Genomic DNA, 21,687 nt, shown 5'->3' with positions numbered 1-21,687 from the left:
TGCGCAGCTGCAATTTCAAGATCCAAACGAAATTACAACATACCTCCTCAACATGAAAATCAGATCCAAAGAGTTATGAATTGATTTGATCAAACCATACTTGCTGTTGTTAGATACTAAGATTAACACCGTAATGGTAAAATAACAATGCCTCACGACTTCAAATGGATTTATATATTGGGTCACTGCCCCTATCTGATTTCAAAACAAAACAAAATCTGACGTATATTTTAGAATCTCCAAGGATGAACTAAACTTCCTGACTAGGAAATATAGCAGATCGCTATTAAACTGCCAAGAAAACCTTGTGCTGATGTTGAAAAATAAGAAAGCACTATAATGTCCCTGTTCTACATGTCTTATGGTCTTTTCTGGTCTGGTGGCTCGATATTCTGCTGACTTGGTTGGTCTTCCATTGAGTCTTCACATTCCTTCAGAAGTCTCTCGGCAGTAGGATCATAAGCCATAGCTAGTCGCAGGTATTTCGCAGCCTCAGAATTACGACCTTCATTCAGTAGTATACTGCAAGCAAACAATCAGCGAATTCAGTAGCATTTAGGGTTATCTTTCAGAAGACCAAAACGAAGAGGTGAAAAGAGAAAATAAGTCAATTTCATAGTAAAGGGTGCAAAGATTCTTGCTGTCCTTTTCATTTTAGAGGGCTCATAGCCTCGTACTAGTAAGTACTAAAGCTGACATTAAGTCTTGCCATCCTGTTCTAACATTCTGCAGTCTTTCTCCACACACCATAATATGGCATGGAGAGAGAGAGAGAGAGACAGAGGGGGAGAGAGAGAGAGAGAGAGAGATGCAACTTCGGTGGTAAACTCTCCTGAGAATAGTCTAGTATTTTCCCCACTACCTTTCTTTCTTCAAATCCAACTTAATCCAAAGAAGGAAGAGAGCCTTCAAATCCAACTTAATCCAAAGAAGGAAGAGAGCCGTAACAAAGAAAGTTTCATCAGCTGATTAATTGTTGGACTCTTTTTTGGGTGTCATGTTCTTGTAGTGGGTCTTCTTTGCGACATTGTGCTCTTGGGTTGTCGGTTCTAGTTGGTTGATGTGTGGGCTTGGCCCTGTTGTTGTAGGTTTCGCCCGGTTTTCTCCTAAAAACTGAGCACTTCTTAATTAATAGATGAGGCAAAGTTTTTGCCTCCGTTTCAAAAAAAAATCCAACTTAATCCTCCCAGTTAATACAAATACCCCCTCTAATATGAAATGGTGGAAGCACTAAGTTAGCCATAGATTCACAGGCTAAATTTAATATGTAGTAAAAGCTAAGTTACATAAGTTAGCTACAATAAGGCAACCTGAATCAACCTGGACTTGAACTAAATTACCAAGTTGGCTCCATGAGCTGACAGTATGACACAACATTAAACAATGTGCACTTATGCACGCTCACATGCTTATGTGGCTTCAAGACACATGAAGATGCAATGCAAAATGGAAAACAACTGGCAAGGATTCTAGCTTCGCTTTGCTGAATCCAATACTTAGAAGTGTGCAGACTACTTAAAGCTGTCACTCTACAGAAGCCTATGTTGATAAAATGACCTGCAAAGAGGCTGGTTACCTTGCTAGAACAATAAAGCCTTGGAAATAGCATTGCTTGTTCTTCTCTGGCTCCTTGAGTTCCGCTATTCTTTGCAGGAGTTTGATTGCTGTCTCATTATCGCCCTACAATGGGAATTGACGGGGTGTTGATATTATTCACTGTTATTTGTAACGGCTTAAAAACGGGTCACAACGGAATATTACTCTACCTGCTGTTGTCGTGAAAGACCGGCACCAAAGTATGCAAGTATAAGAAGAGGATCCTGTTCTTTAATCTACACAACAGGGAGCATTAAATCTTATATCACTGTGTGTTATATTGCCTCAACCCATAACATTCAAAGTACAAAAGAACATCTGAGATTACAACATACCATTGGTATAGCATGGTCATAACAAACTGCGGATTCAGCAAACAACTTATTTTGGAACAATATCTGCCCCATTCCAATCAAACAGTGAAACAGATCTGGGTTTTTCTCTATCGCTGTTCTGTAGGAAAAAAATGGTTCATCAATTTCTACTATTTGCAGATGAAAATGCGTGCCAACTGAAGAAAGCAACCATATATAGATAGGTTATACCAACTTACTTGATAAGTGGAATAGCTTGGTCTTGACAGCCAGTTTGCAAATATTGTAATGCTTGCTATAAAAAAAAATAAAGATATGTGCTTCAGAATCAATGACAAAATAACATCTCAGACATAATTTCTGTAGATTGTGTTCATTCATACTTGAAGAAGCTCCTCAGGTGAACTGGACTCAGATACATTTTCTTCCATTATCGTACTATTCTCAAACATAAACTTTGGAGTCTCGTTATCAGATGATCCCAATTTTGATTGGACGGGAGTACCTCCAAGGGGCCATTGCTGCAAGTTAGTTTACAACAAGAATTCAGCAGAAAAACAGGCATATGCTCAAGAAGAACAAATGCAATAATCTGATCTTTCTGAGATGAAAGTGGATGCGAAATTAGTGAAGTTAGATTGGCATGACTGCAACAGCCAATTGCTATAACATTAAATACTTTCAGAGGGTTTCACCTGCATCGCCTTCTGGCCCTCAAGAACAGATTTTGGTGATGCATTACCAGAGTGAGCTCCAATATCAGGCAATCCCAACATCTTACGGATAACATCATTTCTGAGGGACAATTGCTGCATTTATATATTTCGAAGATTAGATACAATGCAAAATATGCAATGTGAACATCGGAACAGTAATATAAACATAAAGTCTGCATCATAACTATCTGCACATGCCTAAATCATTGATACTGAACATCTGTCGGACTAACAGAAAATAGGCACAAAGGAAAGAGAGAACTCGTCTATATGTGTTTTGACTGATGTTCCTTTTTTCTATAAGGTGTAAAATTAGTCCCTACCAAATATTTTTATTTCCTTTACTACAAAATAATGCAAAAGAACTAGTGGGCCTTATAAGCTTTCCTTGCATTCATCAAGTCCATACATATATGTAAGCATGGAGTTATAATAACTGGTGCAGGAATATCCAAAGTTGACAAAAAAAAAAAGGCTTTCATTACAGAAGTGAATAGCTTCAACTGACCTGAGCTACACTAAATAAACCATTGGTAGTCCAGTAGATCAGGCTTCCCTGCCAATAAGAGGGGTAAATACAATGCATCACTATCATCTGAACAGCGACCTAAATGAAACCAAAAAAAGGCGCTAAACTGTGATTCTTCTTTCAGTCTGTTTGATGATGAAGCATGATTATGTTTAAATGGTAATAAGAATAACTTCCATTGAACTCTTAATAGAACAACATCTTTCTTAATTTTAGCTTCAGGCCCTGCTCCAAGAACTTTGATTACTTAAAACAAATTGGGGCACTGATGCTTAATTCATCCAACCTGGTTTGCTAGTGAGAGCGAAAGTATGAATATGTAGAGATACAGAGCATGTTACTGTACAGAATTCAGTCCCTCCTTCCCTCCCTCCCTCTATATACTGAAATGGAGCAAAAAACTATAACTCTACAATTGGCAAGAAACCATATCTAGTGCGCATAATAATCATCTCTAACCAAATGAAGCAAATTGGAAGGAACTTACCTGAGGGACCACATACGCGATAAGAAACAAAGGAATAGACAGAATATCAAGGTATATCTTGTAGTACTGCAAACAAGAAACAAACGTTTTCAGAACATAAGAATGGAGATACACATGATCATATTATCATGGAAACAAATTCATGGGCATTCAAATGGACCTAGTTGAGCAAGTTTCTTAATAGAGAAAACTAATCCCATATTGCAGATTGTAAGGTCAGGAGCACTGGAGCACCAGACATATGCCTAAGCAAGGTTTTATGCATATTTACAGGTAGCAGCCTCAGGATCATAGCTTGTACTGTATTAAACCAGAAGGGTAACGGTAATACATTCATGATACAGCTATAAAGATATGTCGTCTGACAGAGGGAGTGTGGAGTGTATTCTTTAGTAGTACTGACCAACTAAACTGCGCAAGTGCCTAAATCTATCCAGCGCTACAGATTGCACCAAACTAGCAAAAATTATCCAGATTGCCAAGTGAGTCGCCAATCATTCACATTCATCACACAAGATCTTAGCAATAGGCCAGTTATGCAAGCGATTTGCATTTGAGTTGTGACAGCTAGCAACTTGTATCCAATATGACATTGGTTGCAGGAACGTGCCTTTGCTAGTACGCCTAAAACTCCAGGCAACTCCTTGGTATGGCTTTTCTGGAAGGATATCTGAGGAAGGCAAGAAAGAACCGTTAGACAATTTACTGCAAACCGGCAACAAGTCCTAGATTCACGAAAATATATAAACTAGTGTTCGCATCCAAATAGCAACAAAAAGAACAGAAGATCGTTCAAATTTCAGTAGAAGATTCTTTGCGATTATATGAATCTAATGATATCAATTTGGTCTAACATAACTTATATTTTATTGGATCAAATGTTAGCCAGCCACTGAACTGAAATAATGAAGGTAACGGTAACACACTCAAAACTGGGAAAATGGTAAACAAAATTTTAAAACACAAAAACTGGATACAAAGCAGTAGATTACCTGAATATTCAAATAATGGAGTCCAGCAACTAAGATAGGAAAAACAGGACCTAAAGCACCATGTGGAAACGCGGTCAAGTCATGAAACCACAGAATACCGCCCTGTATAATTGTCAACAAATACCAACAGATAATTAATATTAAATCGCTGAAAACAAATTTAACTAGTCAATGACAAAAATATATAACCAATTATCACTTATGCAGATTTTCTCTTCAGTTAATCAAATTTACATCCTTGAATATGAATTACTCCCTCCTTCCCAAATTAGGATGCCTATAGTTTTCAGTCAAAGTCAAACTTTTTAAAGTTTGAGCAACTATATACAAAAGAAGAAAGTCCAATTCTCATCCTTGAACTCTTGGGAAAGTTCACTTTCAGTCCCAAAATTTATTTTTAGTCTAGAATGAACCTTGAACTCTCATAATAGTTCATTTTTCATCCCTTTGCAGTTGAGTTGAGCAAATTACTAGCGTGGAAAGAAAAAATAGGGAACCAACCAAATTGGTTTAGAACCAGACCAAACCCAAACTAGCTGAGATGTTAAACAAACATCACAATGCAAAAAACAACGAAACCCTTGGGTCCCTGAACCAGTCTCTCGCTTGATTTCTCTTCCTTCTAATTCACGTGAAGCGTTGCGCCACAAAGGTCTACTTGTTTGCTTATCAACATCGTCCCGTCTCTCTACCCTTGCACCGTTACCTTGAGTTTTTGGGCACCTATGGTAGATATTTGCTTAGCTCAATCGGGGTAAGGACTAAAAGTGAATGATTCTGAGAGTTCAAGGTTTATTTTAAACCAGACAGAAGTTCTAGGACCAAAAGTGAACTTTCACTAAAATTCAAGGACCAAAAGTGGACTTTCTTCTATACAAAAAGTTATCAACATCTAAAATTTTAAATGCACATAATATGAAAATATATTTCATGATGGTTCTAAAGATATTAATTTGGGATTATAAATGTTGACACTTTTTTCTATATAGTTGGTCAAACTTTGAGAAGTTTGACTTTATCCAAATATTATAGGCATCCTATTTTGGGATAGAGGGGGTACAGACATTAACTGAGTTCATGCCAATGCCAGAGCTTATTCCATTTAGTTTACAATTTTTACATACATTACATCATGATTGAAATTAGTAGAAATGTTGGTAAGTGTGAAACACCATCTCTGTAACAGAATTTTAAGCTGCAAAGCTACTAAAATGAGGATAGCTCGCAAATGCCTCATAAACAGAAAAAAAAGAGGCACATTAGTGTAAATGTATGGTTACAACGGCAAGAGCTTCACAGAACATACTCTTTTAAGAAACTTAGGACTATTGAAAGGAATGTAATAGTAGATAATTGAGTATAGAGATACCTTGAACATACATTATCCAATCCAGGGTGATTACTCAGGCACATACTCCGGATGCTTGCCATCCACAATATAAAGCAAGGGAGCTGCATATACGAAAAAAACACCAGAGCAAATAGAATGCTCTTTTAAATGCTTTTCAAACAATGGATCAGGGTAAAGGGTGTGGGTGGGTGGGTGGGTGGGGGGGATTAGGAACAAGAAACAATAGAAGCAATACTTCGAAAAATGAATTGTAATGTTATTTACTCTCAAAGTGTCTGGATTATAGAAGATTTTATCATTACCTGAACTGAAAAGTAGGCGAAATTCCAAAGAAAGGAGGGGCAACCGAGTTCTCGCCTTTTCTTCTGGAAAAGAGAGTACTGGTCACGATAACTCCTTCCTGATAGAGGGGGTGGGAATGGAGGGGGCACTTTAAAAGGAGATATATGAGAGTAAAATCAGAAACAGATAAACATAAAAAATAAAATATAAACAATATAAACTCAATCATACAACAATAAAATAGACTCTGGAAGGCTCAGATAAAGTGGATATTTTTACTTGGAAGAATACAATAGAATTACATTTACTAGTTGGTAATATTCAAAATATTGGGAAATTTAAGAATTTTTTTATGAAAGATGAATAATAGTCGTCTGAATCTGGTACTCTCTGGCCACCAGTCAAGCCCATGCATATCAAACATTTTTTTAACACACGAAAGGGCAGTGAGAAGCTGGCAGAACTTACATTTTCGAAATAGTTGACCAATTTTAGCAGTCTTGTGAAGTTGTAATACAAGAGCAGGGAGTATCACAACTCGCATGGCCACAGTTGAGACGGAGATTGTTACCCACCTGCAATGAAAATCAAATCAGCTGTTATCTTCATTGTTCACAGAAATGAAGGATCTAGTAATACTCTGAGTCAAGAGGGCAACAAATCACAACACATGCAAATACCACAGAGAAGCGACTTAAGAGAATGAGAAACGCCAAACCAAGCCTACTTAAGTTGGAATTAATGGCAGCAGCAATAACAATTGACAAGCCTTCCGCCGCAGGATGCCTACCATGGTAGTCCGGTGAGACTATGGAACCCGTCGATGGCGTCGACTACCGTGCCCATACAGAAACCGGAGACGCCGCTTCCATCGCTACCGACGGCCACTCCCACGGCAGCATCCGCCGCACCGCCTGCCGCGCCGGGGAGCACCTCCCCGTAATCGATGGTACTCGCATCATCCAAGTAGATGCCTTTCGTCTCGACCCCTGCGCCCTCGCCAACCGGAGCCTCCGCAGCGACTGCGTCGGCGGCGGGGACGGATGGGGAGCGGGAGTACCAGGAGAAGCTTCGCGCGGGCACGGCGAAAGGGAGAAAGCGAGGGGGTGAAGGAAGCGATGGAGCAGGTGACGGGAGCTGCTGGTCGGGGCTCCGGTGCGGCGAGGCGGAGAGGTGGGCGAGGGCTGCGAGAGGAGGCGGGAGGCGGCCCCGGCGGCCGCCGCCGCCGGCCATGCGGCCGAGAAGGCGCAGCGGGTGCGCCATTGCTGTTTGTGGCGTGGACCGCAAAGAGGATCCAAGGTTACAAGCACGTGCCACGTGCTACTCGAGCCGTTCGATCAATATTGGGCGGTTCAGATATGCTATCGCGTGTTCTTTCGCTAAAAGAGCCTTTCCTTTCTCAAAATTGCAACCACGGGCCCTGCTCGCCTTCTTCTTCCCCCTCCGGTCAGAACCCTAGCTCACTTACGGCGCGACCCCACGGCAGCTGATCCCGCGGTCCAGTCGGCGGCGACAGCGGCGGCGGCGAGATGGTGGTGGTGGGGGGCGGTGGTGGAGGGAACGCATGGGCGAAGGAGATGACCCTCCGCCGCAGGATGGCCAGCATGTGCGCGCTCCCTCCCCCTGAACTCCCCAGGTTCCTTTCCTTCGAACCAACTTCCGCTGCCGAGTCTGATCCTTTTGTGCGGGTTGCGACCTCAGATTCAACAAGACGCGGGAGCATTTCCCGTCGCTGAAAGATTACAACGACTACCTGGAGGAAGTCGAGGACATGAGTGAGTTGCCCATCACCTGTTTGTAGGCCTGCTCGTTCTAGCATTGGTAGCAATGTCGATCAAAGCTAGTTTATTTATTTCAAAATTGATGTCTCTTTGAAGCCTTCAACCTGATCGAAGGATTCGATGTCGAGGCGATCGAAGCTAAAATTTCTAGGTACCAGCAGGAAAATGCTGAGCAGATATATCTATCACGAGCTAAAAGGGTATGTTATTCTTGTACTATTCTATCCCTCTGTAAGGCTTTTAGATTCTGACCTGGCAGCGATTGCTCTTTTCTGGCCAATGTGGTTCTTGTGTAGGCTGAAGATCTTGCAGCGGCACTGAAAGCGAGCAGAACGAATCCTGTAAAAGCTGGTTCCAGTGATACGGTTAGTTGATAGCAATCTTTCGTACATATATATTTTATATATGCTTTGGGTGATTAGAAGCCTTCCTCTATGGGGAATATTCACTTAACAATTGTGAAGTAATCATAACTATAATACATTTATTTATAAATGGCATCAGTATAATGCTAAATTCTGAGAGGCCACCTTATATACTTTTGACCTGTGCATCATTTCGGATATATGCAATCAAATGTTGTCAGCAAGTTTTAATCTATCTGAAATACAACAGTATTTGACAATCACGATCTGTCGGTGATGGAAGGTTAAAACTTTTACAAAGCTGGATATTCTGCTACCATTTTTCAGTTGGTAGTGAATGTGCATTTCATCTTTATTCTTCACGCTATCTCCTTAAAGAAATATTCCGTAGAGGTATTGCAAACTTTGGATATTGGTTGCTCGGCTATCTAAGGTTTTGGAAGTTTGTTAATATCATGTTCACTTTGTGGCATGAATTTCTAGTCGATAATTGCATTCTCAGTTACTTTATTCCATTCAGTTTGACTGCCTGCATCATTGCATGCCAACCATAATAGCTTCCCTGTTGTTCTCTGTTCTACTTAACACCTGAGGCTCATGTGTTGCATTTTAATCTATCTTAAATGCTTCTTATATTGTTGTGGTACAAATGCCAATGTTTGTTTTGCAAACTGTAACAGGCTGCTGGAAGCTCCCAGGGCATAAGTGGTGGGGCAGGAGTTCAAGGCCAGTATGCGCCTGCTGCCGTTCCAGGTGGGTTGAATCAGCCTCGTCCGACAGGCAACGCCCCACAACCAATTGGTGGTTCCTTAGATCCTCTACAAGGATATGATGAGGAGACCATGAGACTACGTGCGGAGAGAGGGGCACGAGCAGGTGGTTGGACTGCTGAGTTGGGTAAGCGAAGAGCATTGGAGGAGGCGTTTAACAGCATATTCATATAAAGGTTAGATCAGGCACAGCAAATGTTCTGGAGGATGCATGGTTAACTTATGACAACCCCCAGGCCACAGTGGTTACTACTTGTTCAGCTATAACATGGTTAGTTATGGCCAACATCTAGACTTCAAGCCAAAGAGACTGAAGTATTATCAAGCGGCCCGGAAATCATCCCATTGCAAGTTGAGAACTAGGTTGCATATTGATGTACCTGTGATCGTGGCAATGACTAATATGTACTTGCCAGTCTCTCAAATACATCACGGTGGTGAAACTTGTCAATGTTCCTCTGTAATGGCATGATTTTGTTGTTTGTCCAACCTTGACTCCTCATGAATATATATAATATCAGTATCACTTTGTCCATACCTCATTTGTTTGTTGTAGTTTTCTTGTACCTGATTCCAGGTCAAGAGCATGTTCAGCCTGTGTATTACACATCTAAGATGGAAATTTTGTCCCCATGAACGCCCCCAAAAAAGGGTTGTTATCAGATCCTTCAACTGTAGTGTATCTTCTGGCTTACGAGTGTACTCAATTTTCAGTTTGCGTACAATTTCTGAATATTTCAACCAGACAGCTGCTGATCTGCAATGCAACCTACTACTAGGCTACTAGCCCAGCATAGATGGATTAATTCATCAACCACTTCACGTTCTGAACCAGAAGTAAACTACTATGTACTAAAACTGGGGAAACAAATCAACTAATTCTTGGTTCTGTGCTTTTCGTTATCCAAGAAATAGACATTGGAAATTGTAAGACAGCTTTTACTTTCAGACAACATCGATGCAGAAATCAAAAACAATGCTGCTTATACTTGTCACAGCTTTTGGTATGTTTGAATACATTTTGCCGAAGAAATAAATATAAAGAAATTGATACACCAGGAATAGAGGGGAGCTATCTCCGCTTAGAAACTAAGCTCACTTTGCAAACCTCCACATCAAATCCAAAATCCATCAGGACAAAAATCCAAGCACGTTGCTGCTCAGAGAGCTGATCCTTTGGTCCTTTAACCTCCGCAAGTTTAGCTTCAGCACCACCTCGTTCATCGAGGAAACGCCATAGCAGCAAATCAGGCATTCCACCAGACCAACTCCTATAATCAAGGGCTAGATGCCGGAGCAGCAACGCTAAGCGATGGCCGCCAACACACGCAACGACAGCTCGTAGGTCTGCCATAGAATGCCGGTCCCAGTTGACACCCTTGCAGGATGTCCCTTGATGTAGTTCCCATGAGCTGATAAGCATCTCTTCCGCCATTCCGTCCTGTATCTTTTCCAACTGTGTTTCTATAAGGTCCTTTCTTGACTTGTAGAAGTCATCTGTTTCAAAATCAAGAGGGGCTGTCTGCAAGAGAACACAGGACTCAAGCTATGCGAAATCGTGGTAAGGAAGCCAAGTAAAAGATCATGATGAAAAAACTGAAATCTCTGTTAACTCGAACATGCAAACAATATATCAAAAGCATAGTCATTGCAAGATGCACCAACATAATGCACATGGTTATGCAACTCTTAACGAGAAAAAATGGTCCATATGTCATGTACCTGAAATTTAGAGTGGAAAACATCGCATACTTCTGAAAATATTACATCCCACATCAGAAGGCCAAAGATTGTCATCCATATCCCACCTTCTGAATGGGTACCTTGCCAACCACCTCCTTCATCAGCATAATATTGCAAAGCTAACTGCTCTACCCCACAGCGTTCCCCATCATAGCCATAAAAAACATTCTTTGCTCCTATTTCACAATTCAATGGCCTTCCTTCGATGTTTACCTGATAATAGAATATCAGAATATTCGTGATGCATCCCATGTATATATTATTTACCATTTTCATGTTATCACCTTGATCCAGTAGACAGATATAAAGAACTTTGTCCTGATTGAGGACCTTCAGAGTGATACACATTTTTTTCGATAAAGGGCGGTTTATTACTCATAAAATGATATACATACCTCTTTTATATTTCTCCTAAGAGAATCAGCATAACTAGGAACTTTCCAGCATCGTGGAGGTTTGCCTAAACGCAGAACTCTCTTTTGGAGTGCAATCTTTGACCCAGCACGGACCCATGGATCAACTACTCCTCCTTCAGCTGTTGAAAGGCTCTCATTTGGGCGGCCCATATGCTCCAAATCAACAGATAGCCTCAGAGTCCAATATCCTCGCCGTCTACCAGAAGAAACGTTACTGAGTAGTATCTTTAGAGTCCTTATTGCATCTGCATACCTGAAAAATATAGTCAGTATATTTTGTTCCCTAAAATAATAACAAAGTTAGGTACTGAGTGAATGTAAACTCGGAGGTATTGTAAAATTATAAATTTCAAAGAGGAAAGGGAAAGATCCTTCCTGTGGATGCATTCATATATTCCATCAGTTTGCAGCAAAAAAGGACTTCAGAAGATGATATCTATTTCAATTAGGTTTATTCATAAAAAACTCAGCTCGATGCAAAAGTTCACATTAATCTACAATTCGCATACAAGATGAAATGCTACAACCTACCTAGTACAAGTTTCTGCAACCAAATATCTAACAGCTGTAAGTAAACTAAAGCACCCCATTATCCGTCTAGCAGACAAGAAGATTTTTTTAACACCCCCTAGAAATGGAATAGCCAAGGGTTCCAGTTCAATCAAAACTGAAAGAAACATCTAAATTTGTGCAGATACCAGTTGGGTAGATCCATAAGTTCATCACAACTTACCTGCGTTCGCGTTCGTAAACAGAGACACCTAATGTGAGTACTTTTGAATAGATCCAGGTTGGTGAAAAGCATGAATAGAATGATGGAGGAGATTCAGCAAAACTGCTATCTTTGTCTTTAAACATAGTGCATAGTCGATTCTCAGACAAATCGGCGCATCTTGACACCATTTCCATGTTATCATTATCAAGAGATTCATCCATGAACTGTGCCACTCGAATAGCCTGTGCAACATAAGACATTAAACACAACTAAAGATTGGCAGGTTCTGCATCTGTTTTCTATAAGGAAATGAAAAGCTCACCTCTTCATACTCCAGTAAATCATTTCTTTCTTGAAAAATACAATGAGAGATGCTGCACGTGTAGTCTGGGAATTTCACCAGACCAAGATCCACTAATAGAAATGATGAAAGATCTTGATCACCATTTAGAAAAAAGAGCCTCTGCATGGTTGCATTTGATCATCATACATGCCAACAGTAGTTGGACGGAACAATACTGTAAACAATATAACAGTCTAAGCAAAATTTCCATTCACCTGAACACGCCACAGAAGTTCATCAGCCATATTGGAGGTTTTTATACAGGTTCCCGTCCATTTCACAATTCGCTTTGGTAGAGTTGTGCTACATCCAAAAGTGAATTTGCTTATGAGGCCATGATGCCCAAGTATGAAACAAGGAAAGAGCCATTACCAGGTTCCATTATTGTATATAGAGAGAAGAGTGCTGAGAATCTCATGTCGACGAGTGCAGTTTGTGTTCTCCTGGAAAGCAAAATAAACAAAAGCAATATTCAATGAGAATACCAGGAAGAGTTTAGAAATAAACTGCATGTCAGCACAAAGGGGAAAACAACTTGCGATAGCAGGCAATTGATCAAAGTATTTATCACAATTTTTTTATCAAAATAGCAATCAGTTGTCCAATTTCTATTTTACTTTTGAGCCGCCTACCTGTTCTCAATACAGAGATGTGGAGTGGAGATTTCTGGCTCCCAAGCTCCAGTGAAAAATTCGAAAATAATAATTCCGAGTTTCAAAAAAATCTGAAAAAAAATACGGTTCTAGCCCATGATGTATCCCATATACGTACAAAAAATCTATTTGAAACACTTCGTATTTTGAGCTACACAAAAGAAAGTGGATCTGAGTATAGTGAACAATTCATATCTTCAAATCTCCAAAAATTATAAGATTTTTTCATTCAAAGGATTTCAAATTGACATTTTGCACTTTTGAACAATTCACTGGCTACAACCAGAATTTTTTTCAGATTTTTTTGAAACTCATATTCAGCGCAGGCCTCCAGAAGCTCCAGTGCATAGTGGACGGCTAAAGCGTGCTGATAATGTCAAGAGAGGACGGGGTAGACCACACTTCACATGGGAGGAGTCCGTAAAGAGAGATCCGAAGGACTGGAGTATCACCAAAGAACTAGCCATGGAAAGAGCCGCGTGGAAGCTTGCTATCCATGTGCCAGAACCATGAGTTGGTTACGAGATCTTATGGGTTTCACCTCTAGCCTACCCCAACTTGTTTGGGAATAAAGGCTTTCTTGTTGTTGTTGTTGTTGTTGTTGTTGTTTTTGAAACTCATAAATATTATTTTCAATTTTTCGAGAACAACACAAGAACTGGAGCTTGGGAGACAAAGAGACTTTTTGGGCTGTGATGCTTGTATTCTTGCATTTCACAGACAAGCTCTGTTAACCATGCCTCGAGAATTTTGGTAACTGTTACACCTGATGACCTGAAATAAGGTTTGGTGGTGATTACAATTAACATTCCGATGCTCATCCATTATCTCAGGATTTTCCTCTACCAATTTGACCAAGATTACATATTTCTAAATATCAATCGTTCATTTCTGTACATCATGTGCTGCCACTTAACATGCTTACAGGTTGTTGGGCATTTTAACTGAAACAATATAGCATTATGCCCACATCATTTGCTTTGAGCTTTAATCGTAAATATTATGGATAAATGGGTGATATTCAATTATTACCAGATCATATGCCTTGGCCATTTTGCAGGGTATGCATTATCATGGATGTGCCATATTATTATGTGATATACGTGCATCACGATATGTTCATGCAACATAGATCAACAACACAGACCAAGTTGGCACTAGTAAGCGATATATTGTCATACTAGTAATAAATAAATGCACTATTATAAATTCCAAAGTAGTGTGTGTAACTGTCCTCTGTAGCAGCGTATATGAACAAATTGTGATTCTAATCGGCAATACGCTGGGCTAGTAAAAGGCAAACTGCATACTTGTGCATAACAAGAAAGGGGTTGAAGGTAAGATTGAAACCTTAGGGAGTTCCTTTAGCATTTCCTTCATTTCTGGAACACTTAGCACATCGAGAATCTCTTTAATATCGTATTCAGATGGAACATCGGTGCAAGAAAGCATCTCTATATAACCTGCCACTTTAAAAGAAGCAGCTTCCAACTGAAATAGCTAAAGAATGCTAACATGACAGTTACAAAAATAAGTAGGTAAAGGTTATTACACTTTAACTCCATGGCTGCATGGTCCACATCTGATATTTCACGATACGAGATACTCCTCACTCGAAACCACGGCCCTGCAAGAAATTCATTTAATCACTTTAAGTTATATTTGCACAATGAGGTTTCATTTTGTTCAACCTACCAAAGTAATGCATGCACTTAACTTACATCTCTAGCACTAAAATTCTAAAACACACATATTGAACACGAAAGAAGCCAAATGAATAATTTAACTATCAATAGACATCAGGAGCTTACCTTTTCGACTGTAAATCCTCACAAAAAGCCTTTGGCCATCATTCGATAGAGACTTAAAAGAACCTATTGAATGTTAAAACATAAACTAGTCACTAGGACTCCTTCATCAAGAAACATAAAGATATTATGGGAAGGAAATAAACCTAGAAATGATGTTTCCTTATCACTGAAAAGGTGTGTATGGTTGGTCATAACATCCGTTAGCATGGTATTAAAATTTTCCTGGTATCTTGCACTGCTAGGTCGCTGTAAATTTCCATTTCTAACAACACCAAGAAAATTTTCCCACAAGGATTGTCGGTATCTCAGATCTTCATATCCCTCATTGTCATCTTCACATTTCTGGCAAGTTAGATGGATAGGCACATTGTCAAGCTGCTGTTCAGGCAAACCAACCACAACTCCCTAGAAAAATAGGAAAATAGGCATCAGAAGTTTGATGGTTATTGACTTGTTACAGAAAAAAAATCTATAAAAAATACTCGAAGACCTATTCGAAGTTGGAGTAGAAACCTTGTGGGCTATCCTATAGCAAACAGGGTAAAAAAAGTTACTGGAAAAAAAATACTGCCAACAAGATTGATGTCATCAGCAAAGATGACACTGATGTCACCACCAGCTTTTTTTTCTAGCATTGCTGGTTTCAGGGAATTAAAAATTAATCTCAATAAAAACCTATGAAGCAAACGTTCAGGCTAAAAAAGAGTGCTAGTTGTGACTAAAGATCTGTTTGCACCAGAGTATACATCTGTATTCTACTAACTACTTTCACAGATAGAGTGGGCTTCCAGCCTTCTAGTGACCGGAAGTGTTGCTTGCACTAATTATAAATGGATATGAAGTTGGGTTGGTCCTTTCCAGGTGTTTAGTTGGGCAATATACCTCCCACTCCTACAAACATTTATCCTGAGTACATCGTTATTTACGGATAGCGTAGGCTTCATTTGGTTAGAAAATAATTTTAGCTCATGTATTGGAATCCGGTTTAAAACAGCGGCAGTGTGTGCCCGGTTCGAGAGAAACACCCTTAACAGGACTGAGGATACTCACTGAGACAGGCTGCCGGAAAAAAAAATCTTAAATTACAGAGACAGACCATTACCACCACCTTAAAATCACTAACACAGCGACATGGCTCTGCTGAAATTTATGCAGACCAGGAGATGCCCTAAACCTCTTCTTCTTACAACAGTTGGGGTATGAAGAGTACTAAGTATATAGCCAATAGGCAGAAAACTAACTACAATGGCAAAGCATGTTATTTTATAGTTGTTCTGCCCATTAGAATCAGCATGCATTCACTAAGATGGCATGGAGTGAGATATCTAAGACAATCTACCACAGTAGTCAAGGCTAGTTTATTCATCAAAAATCAAGGTCACCAGGCAGAACATGGTTCTGTATATGTAGTTTCCACTGAATTGCATTCTGTGTAAAATTTGACTGCATGTGTTTATTCAACAAGAGGGCAGCCTACATAACTCTCGAGGACCTAGTAGGGCGGTAAGTAGAAACTGCAGGCTACATTACACTTCTTTTGCAATATAGTAAGGGATCACCTCGCACTCAACAAAGTGTTTGTCCAGTAGAGGAGCCAAGACTTTAGCCAGCTCTCGGGGCAAGTATCCAAGCATCTGCTCACATTCAGACCCTGCATAAAGCACCTGCCCATGGTATTAAGAAGAAAAAATCTACATTAAAGAGATATAAACAGAAAGTACAGCTTCTTTATAAATGATGCAAACCTTGATAGCATCAGGATCCTTAGCATTCTGAGGATCTCTCAAAACAGTAATGCCCACACCTTCTTGCAGTTCAATGTTTTCACGGAACCTCCGGCCCACTATGACAGTGTCAACAACAACCTTGGTGCTAGAACCCACATCTGGGCATGCATCAATACTGCCAGAAGTTGTTCCTGCTGAAAGCATGTAGGAAGAGTCCTTTTCGACTGCGCCGTCATTTTCAGCATTCTTCGTATTGGGCAAGACAACATTTGAAGGTATACATGTATCATGCATCTCGGAAATGTCAGGTGAACCACGCGGGCAGGCAGTTAATGAAGGGGTAGCACTATCCTCGGGGCTTCCAGGGTCACTACTACTATTCCTGGATAAAAATGCGGTGTCACTAGATACGTCTCCACCTGCCAGTCCCTTATTTCCTGCCTCGTCATCATTGTCCACACTGTCTGGATTAGGCTTAACTGTTGCTTTTTTACTGAATCTGAAATCCAGAAGGCTGCTCTGTGTTAGCTTCCGTTTCGCTCCTCTTGTGAGGCATATATCTGCACAGTTGATGTGGAAACAGAATTCTTCAGAACAATTTTATAGTATTGGTAAGCATGTAATGCTCTCTATGCATCCCACTATACTTGAGTAAGATTTCACACAGAGCGATTAGCATAAATGAAACGAGACGACGGACATAGCGGAGTTAACGACACTTGACTGTAAATACCAACGCGGTATGTGAGAGTGATCAAGTGCAGCTGCGCAAGCAGCCACATCAACACTGAACTTGGTGCAGCCAGGAAGTGGCTAACGGCATTTGTGATTTGTTCAGCAACGACTTAGTGGAGCTCAATGCAATCGGCATTCCGGAATAACAGGGGCTAGCGAACCTATATGAGTACTGGAATGAACATTCCACTGATTCGGGAGGAGTGCGGAGGTCCAGAGAAGGCGGGTACGGACCGAGGTGGGCGTTGACGTTGTAGTCGGAGCCGCGGATGGACTCGCCGCAGACGGGGCAGGCCACCCGCTCCGCGCCGGCGCTGGCGCCCCCTCCCGACGACGGGCCAGCATCAGCCGCCTCGCTCGCGCTCGCGCCCGCGTCCGCGTCCGCGTCCGCGTCGTCGGCCTGTGGGGGAAACGGGGAAACGTTAAGCGTCGGACAGCAGTTTGGGGTTCAGTGTTGAGTGTATAATTGACCTGGTGGGAGGGAGCGGGGGAGGAGAGGAGGGCGGCGGCGAGGGAGGCGGGGAGAGGGGAGCGGCGACGCCGGCCGATGAGGCGGACCAGGCTCTCGCGCCCCTTCAGCATAGCCGCCGCCGGCGGCTGGGAGGCGGCGCGCGACGGGCGGGAAGGAATGGAATGGGGCGCGAGAGGTGTTTTTTTTCTATCTTTTCGCGCTTTTCTTTTTTCTTGTGGGCGGCCGCTTGAGGTGATGGGCCGGACGGCGGGTGGTTGGGTCGGCGGCGCACCGTGCTGCAGCCTACCGGCAAAGCCTGCAGCTGCTGCAGGTTTCGTGCACAATGTTTCTGACTTTTTGTTTTGGGGAATGGAGAAGCTACACGTGCTGCTGCCTCTATGATCCTAGTATCCTATCCTTAAAAGCGCGTTTACAATGTCGGCGGAGAGACGTCTTAGGGTTTTCCTTCCAATTAACTGATCTGCTCGACTTGTACCAATTTCATTTTGTTTACGTACCTGCTGTGAAGTTTCTAGGGACCCCAATTGCTTTGGATGAGAAGCGGCACCAATTCTATTCCGCAACATAGCAAAAAAATCAATCATATTAGTTATATACTCCGTACTACAATTTTATCCACTAGCCCCTTCTTCTTTTGTGGGATTATGCGCTGACTTCCGCTTGCATCCTACCAACTGCACATCCTCATTGTTTTAAGATATACGATGCCAAACAATAGACGTAAGCATTAGACAGACACAAGGCGCGGGAGGTGCAATCAATCGCAAAATGTGCCCCTTCAATCCATAATAAGGGGTACAAATTTGAACTACAACCACTACCCTTATTATGAATCGGAGTGAGTGCCATTTCCTCTTGTTTTAATCAAGATGCTAAATGAAGAACATAAGGATTATATATGTCTCGTAAACAGAATCCGCTTATGCTTAAGCTGGCAAAGCACACTAGGATGTCAATTATTTGGAACTATTCAACTATCGTATCAAATAGTAACATTCTATATATCAACGGGTTAAAGCAAAAGGGTTGGTTTGTAGTAAATTGGACAATTAAAACCATCGCTCAATTCACCAAACAATGGAAACTGTAGAAAATTTTAATTCGGCCATACCAAGTCATTGACATTTTCCGATGTGTCAATGACTAACAGAGCTATGTGACATAGGCATCCCAAATGGGCCTGCCAAAGATAGTACCCGGGGTTTAATGAAGGCCCACTACCCGAAGAATAAGAAGGTTCGAGAGCCCAAGATATATTAAGGAAAGTAGAATTGTAATAGGAAGTATTGTTTGTAATCTGGCGGGATGAGTTAGAAACCGTCCCGGACTCTGTAACTTGTACAAAACGAAACCCTCGGCTCCACCTCTTATATAAAGGGGGAGTCGAGGAACGAGGAGATCATCGAATCATTGTTCACAAACCCAAGTTTTCATAATCGTCGAGTACTTTTCGGCTGAAACCTTCGAGATCTACTTGCCCTCTACTTCTAATTAAACCCTAGCCTATAATCCGTAGGCATTGACAAGTTAATCCCTTGTCAATTGGCGCCGTCTGTGGGAATTAGAGGCGTAAGGATCTGATCTCGATGGCACGTTCAAGATCTTCGACATCGTCAACCGGAAGCAACACTATGGATCGAGGTAAACAGATCGCTGCTGGTCTTGTTGATTTTGTTCCTCACCCACCCTCCCGTTTGGATGCATATGCGTATCTGGCGGAGCCCATGGAGATGACGTTCGGAAGGTTTCACTTTCGCGTCGAGAAGGAAGGATCGTATCGTGTCGAGATTCCGATTTCGTCGGGATCGTCGGCGGTCGATTCCGATTTTTCAAGCTATGCATCGTCAACCGAGTCAGAAGAAGAAACTTCGGCAACACGCTACGTCAGCATCAGAGCAAGAGAGAAACTCGCCAAGATCTTCAGCGACACATCGTTTGAGTCATCTGCGGACTCATATATAAGCGATGGCTCAAGCGATGTCGACGAGTCTACGACTTCATCGACAAATCCATCACAGTGGGCAAGGTCTTCATCAATCTCAACAATGATGTCACCAAACCCAACATAGATCCGAGTACAAAATATCATCAGATTTATGCTATCGAAAATCAAGAGGAAACATCGGAGGCTTTCGACGATTTGGGTAATCCTTATGTCGATCCCTCAGATCTAAGGAGAGGTATGGGCACTAAATATGTCGGGCCCACACCACATGTCAGAGTTCAACTTCCACAAGCAGCCTGGGATAGAGCGGCAAAAGCCCTAGATGGTTCGGAGCCAATGACGACAACAGCTACAGCTCAAGAGCTGCAAGCTTATCAATATAGGCTCGCACGCACTGCCAGAGAAATAGAAAAACAGACAGCTGAGTTGAACAGGAGAAAGGAGGCAGCTTCTGCATCCAGCAGGAGAAGGGCGGATCTAAGTCGACAATCTAGAGTTTCGGATGATAGTCACAGGGAAGCTCGGAACGGAGGAAGATCAAGGTTACAACACATACCCGAAGCGTAAAGAGAGTACTTGGTCCAAAACCTCGACATGTCCTTTATGTCGATAGATACAAGAGGAAACATTATCCCTAAGACACCGGAAGCCGGGTATATGGCGACACAAGCCTACATCCTCGCATCCAGTGCCACCCCCGTGTGATCCAAGGAAAACATTATACAATATGGCGTTAGCGTGGGTTGGAGCTATGGGGACAGCGTTTGTAGCAACGCCTCCCGAAGGAGCAGCAAGGCAAAATAGTCCACGACCTGCAGCGGCAACGGCGGCAGTTCCTGAAGGACCAAGTGGAGCAAGAGATACAGGAGCACAAGCAAGGATCGATAGAGCAAGGCAAAGCAGAAGGGATCATCGGCAGTCCCCGGAGCTTAACGACGAGGATATGTGCGGCCTGCCGTGCTTCACAAGGAGAGTACGAAAAACTCGAGTCCCGTCGGGATTTAAGTTGCCTGATCACTTCAAAAAATTCGACGGCCTGCAAGATCGAGAGGATTGGCTAATTGATTACCTCGAGACGGTAAAGTTAACTGGAGGAACTAGAGCAACAGCCATGCAAAGTATTCAGGTGCACTTAAGTGGAGCCGCACGATCTTGGATCAAAAAACTTCCGCCAAGATCTATCGACAGCTGGGAAAGTTTCGAGGACGTATTCGTCAAAAACTTCAGGTCCACGTGCAAAAAACCTGCGTCGTTAGAAGAGCTGAGAGCGTGTCGACAAAAGCCAGATGAGTCAATGAGAAAATACATCCAAAGGTGGAACATCATAAAAAACTCGGCAGAAAATATATCTGACGAGAGAGCAATAGATGCGTTCGTCGCAGGAATCAGGCGTGGAGATTTTGTCGAGGACTTGGGAAGGACCAATCCAAAGATAGTATCCGCGTTGATGGAGATAGCAAATAGATGGGCAGACGGAGAAGACGCTGTCCACAATAAACGACACAGGTCGCCAAAGGAGGACCGTGGTCGAAATTATCAATCGAGGCGACGATTTCCTCGGCAGTATCCGAATTATGACGCCCCAGGGCAAATTTGAAGGATAACGTTGCATAGAAAACAAAAAATTTCCTACCGCGAACACGCAATCCAAGCCAAGATGCAATCTAGAAGACGGTAGCAACGAGGGGATATCGAGTCTCACCCTTGAAGAGATTCCAAAGCCTACAAGATGAGGCTCTTGTTGCTGCGGTAGACATTCACTTGCCGCTTGCAAAAGCGCGTAGAAGATCTTGATCACGATCGCTTCCGGCGCCACGAACGGGCAGCACCTCCGTACTCGGTCACACGTTCGGTTGTTGATGAAGACGACGTCCACCTCCCCGTTCCAAGCGGGCAGCGGAAGTAGTAGCTCCTCTTGAATCCGACAAAGACAACGGCGTGGTG

General features: G+C 42.0%; 3 protein-coding genes across 3 annotated transcripts; 1 reads left to right on the top strand and 2 right to left on the bottom strand.

Moving 5' to 3' along the window:
• Positions 1-61: 61 nt before the first annotated feature.
• LOC124705976 (ALBINO3-like protein 2, chloroplastic) lies at positions 62-7,530 on the bottom strand. The gene is made up of 15 exons (XM_047237660.1): positions 7,058-7,530; positions 6,736-6,842; positions 6,288-6,415; positions 6,015-6,086; positions 4,635-4,736; positions 4,253-4,312; positions 3,643-3,708; positions 3,135-3,182; positions 2,606-2,719; positions 2,294-2,431; positions 2,150-2,205; positions 1,932-2,049; positions 1,767-1,832; positions 1,577-1,680; positions 62-522 (listed from the first exon to the last, which is right to left on the bottom strand). The coding sequence occupies exons 1-15, from the start codon at positions 7,528-7,530 to the stop codon at positions 360-362; spliced, it is 1,815 nt and encodes a 604-aa protein (XP_047093616.1). The 3' UTR covers positions 62-359.
• Positions 7,531-7,765: 235 nt separating this feature from the next.
• LOC124670069 lies at positions 7,766-9,718 on the top strand. Its single transcript, XM_047206582.1, has 5 exons — positions 7,766-7,873; positions 7,969-8,042; positions 8,145-8,248; positions 8,345-8,413; positions 9,094-9,718. Exons 1-5 carry the CDS (start codon positions 7,797-7,799, stop codon positions 9,355-9,357), a joined length of 588 nt encoding a protein of 195 aa, XP_047062538.1. The 5' UTR covers positions 7,766-7,796; the 3' UTR covers positions 9,358-9,718.
• A 434-nt stretch (positions 9,719-10,152) lies between these two features.
• Positions 10,153-17,908, bottom strand: LOC124685115 (fanconi-associated nuclease 1 homolog). The gene is made up of 15 exons (XM_047219434.1): positions 17,798-17,908; positions 17,561-17,726; positions 16,610-17,151; positions 16,424-16,528; positions 15,008-15,269; positions 14,865-14,927; positions 14,606-14,680; positions 14,404-14,522; positions 12,773-12,843; positions 12,616-12,703; positions 12,380-12,520; positions 12,076-12,299; positions 11,322-11,595; positions 10,906-11,139; positions 10,153-10,705 (listed from the first exon to the last, which is right to left on the bottom strand). Exons 1-15 carry the CDS (start codon positions 17,906-17,908, stop codon positions 10,256-10,258), a joined length of 2,925 nt encoding a protein of 974 aa, XP_047075390.1. The 3' UTR covers positions 10,153-10,255.
• Positions 17,909-21,687: the final 3,779 nt, after the last annotated feature.

This window comes from Lolium rigidum, chromosome 1 (genome assembly GCF_022539505.1).
Source record: "Lolium rigidum isolate FL_2022 chromosome 1, APGP_CSIRO_Lrig_0.1, whole genome shotgun sequence".
Classification (NCBI taxonomy): domain Eukaryota; kingdom Viridiplantae; phylum Streptophyta; class Magnoliopsida; order Poales; family Poaceae; genus Lolium; species Lolium rigidum.
This window is presented reverse-complemented; position numbering and strand designations above follow the sequence as displayed.